General features: G+C 29.8%; 1 protein-coding gene across 1 annotated transcript in view; it reads right to left on the bottom strand.

Annotated features, from left to right (window-relative positions):
* Positions 1–2130, bottom strand: part of LOC106875223 (WD repeat-containing protein 26) — a 36428-nt gene extending 34298 nt beyond the window's left edge. The window contains exon 1 of the mRNA XM_014923274.2: positions 1485–2130. Coding sequence (XP_014778760.2) covers positions 1485–1687 — 203 coding nt within the window. The 5' untranslated portion in view covers positions 1688–2130. The remainder of the gene's footprint in view (positions 1–1484) is intronic.
* Positions 2131–2373: the final 243 nt, after the last annotated feature.

The following is a 2373-nucleotide window of genomic DNA, read 5'->3' as shown; positions in this document are numbered from 1 at the left end:
ATATATATATATATATATATATATAGAGGTGGTAGGTAGTATCCTAGTATATATATATTTGTGGGTATATATATATTATATATATATATATATATATATATATATATATAGAGGTGGTAGGTAGTATCCTAGTATATATATATTTGTGGGTATATAAAGTTATAGATCTCTATATAATTCTTTTATTTATGAGGATAATGCATTAGGTGACGAATATTCTAATCTATCTATATTTTATATATGTGGTAAATAGAATCCTAGTGTATATTATATTTGTGGGTATATAAAGTTATAGACACCTATATAATTCGTTTCTTTATGAGAATAATACATTAGGTGACGGAAATATATATATATAAATATAAATATATATATATATATATATATATATATAGATAGATAGATAGATAGATAGATAGATAGATAGATAGATAATCCCCATTTCGGGTAAACGAAGTGTATTTATTATAATTTTGAAAGACACAGAAAGAAGGGCGAATATATATATATATATTTTAAGGTACAAAAACCTAGATTGCTGCTACAAACTGTGAAATTTCTCGAAAACGATGAAAACAAGAACAATCAAAGAAAATTATGGTGATGGCGATGATAATAATAAGAATAAATATTTAAGGATTAATATGTAATGTAAATAATAATGGAGTTAATGCCATTTCCTTTTAGAAGTATAATAATAATAATAGTATTTGAGAAATATAAATACTTATAATAATAGTATTTGAAAATATCTAATGTAGATCCTGATAATAGTTAGTGTTAATAATGTAAATATTTTTTTTTAAATAGTCGTAATGAAAATAAAATTTAATTTAAAAATAGTAATTGTAAGTAGCATTCAAACGTAAATAATAATAGTCTTAAAATAACGTAAACAGTAATAAGTAATAAAAAATATTTAAATGTAAATAGTAATTATATATATTTAAAAAAGAAATTAAGCAGGCTTTATATATATAAATATATATATATATATATATATGGAACGGGAGCTGCTGAAATGGGATTTCTGGCATATCAACAACCTATTGTATATATTTCTCCCATACATGCGTGTAATGAGTACACACACACACACACACAGTGTATATATATATATATATATATATATATACACACTTATATAATAGAGATATATGTCTATATATATATATATATGTGTATGCATACATTTATAGTTCAGATATACGTAGACATACATATATATAGCTCAGATATATGCATACATACATATATATAGTCGTATAAAAGATATGTATACATACATATTATATATATATATATATATATATATATATATATATATGATATAAATATATGTATACATACATAATATGTGTATCTATACATAATACATATATATATATATATGCATTTGTGTGTGTGTGTGTGTATACGAGTGTATACATAATCTATATAAAACTAAAATGTTTTCTTCATTCAGACAGTGGAGAGAGACTCACTTCAAGCCGAGCCCACGGAGATGCTGGCCGATTAATCGAACTACGTCTTGATCCGCCTGGGACATGGTTTTCAAAAGATGTTGTCTATCTTCTAGTGTGGCCACCTCACCATTCGCCGTAGCAGAACAAGAACCGTTCTGTCGGGAAGTAGACGCTATTTCCTCGCTCTCTCCATTGTGCTGAGGGCAGCCATTCGACTGCATGTTAGCGGCTGAGACTCGTTGCTTTTTGGGCGGTGGGGGAGAAACTCCACCGTCTTCTGATTCTGAAGACGATGCCAGAATTGCCGGATTGCTTAAGTAATTTGTTGTAGCATTAATATCGCTGATCAGTCGGACCCCTTTTCCACTATGTTTTTTTTTTCTTTGTTGTTGTTTGGTATATTGTGATGATGGTGTTGGTTGTTTTTGTTGTGGTGGTGATTGTTATATTGGGGTTTCTTGTTGCTCTTGTTATTTGTGTTGTTTGAGTGAAGACAAGCTCCGACCAGTGCGAACACAACACAAGTTGGTGACCAAATTTGTTTTGCTCGATGACGTCAGTAGCAGTAGAGCATCATGGGAAATTCCATGTCCTTAATTCCCCCCTCTAATAAAAACTTGTATGTGTCTCCCCCGATTTAAAATGATTTTTTTTCAATAAAGATCTTCTTATCCTTTTTTCCCTTGGTATTCTATTATTTCTGTTCTCTAATGTCGTGTATTTCTATTTTCTTTTCCCAGTCTGTTTCTCTGCCTCTCTGTCCTTTCTCTCTCTCTCTCTCTCTCTCTCTCTCTCTCTCTCCCTCTCTCTCTACGTTGTCGCCAGTTCTCAATGCCGTTTTAATTTCAGTTAATACATACATGCATGCATACATACATATATAGGTGTACACTCGTGCGCGCGCACA

Source organism: Octopus bimaculoides, chromosome 11 (genome assembly GCF_001194135.2).
Source record: "Octopus bimaculoides isolate UCB-OBI-ISO-001 chromosome 11, ASM119413v2, whole genome shotgun sequence".
Lineage (NCBI taxonomy): Eukaryota > Metazoa > Mollusca > Cephalopoda > Octopoda > Octopodidae > Octopus > Octopus bimaculoides.
This window is presented reverse-complemented; position numbering and strand designations above follow the sequence as displayed.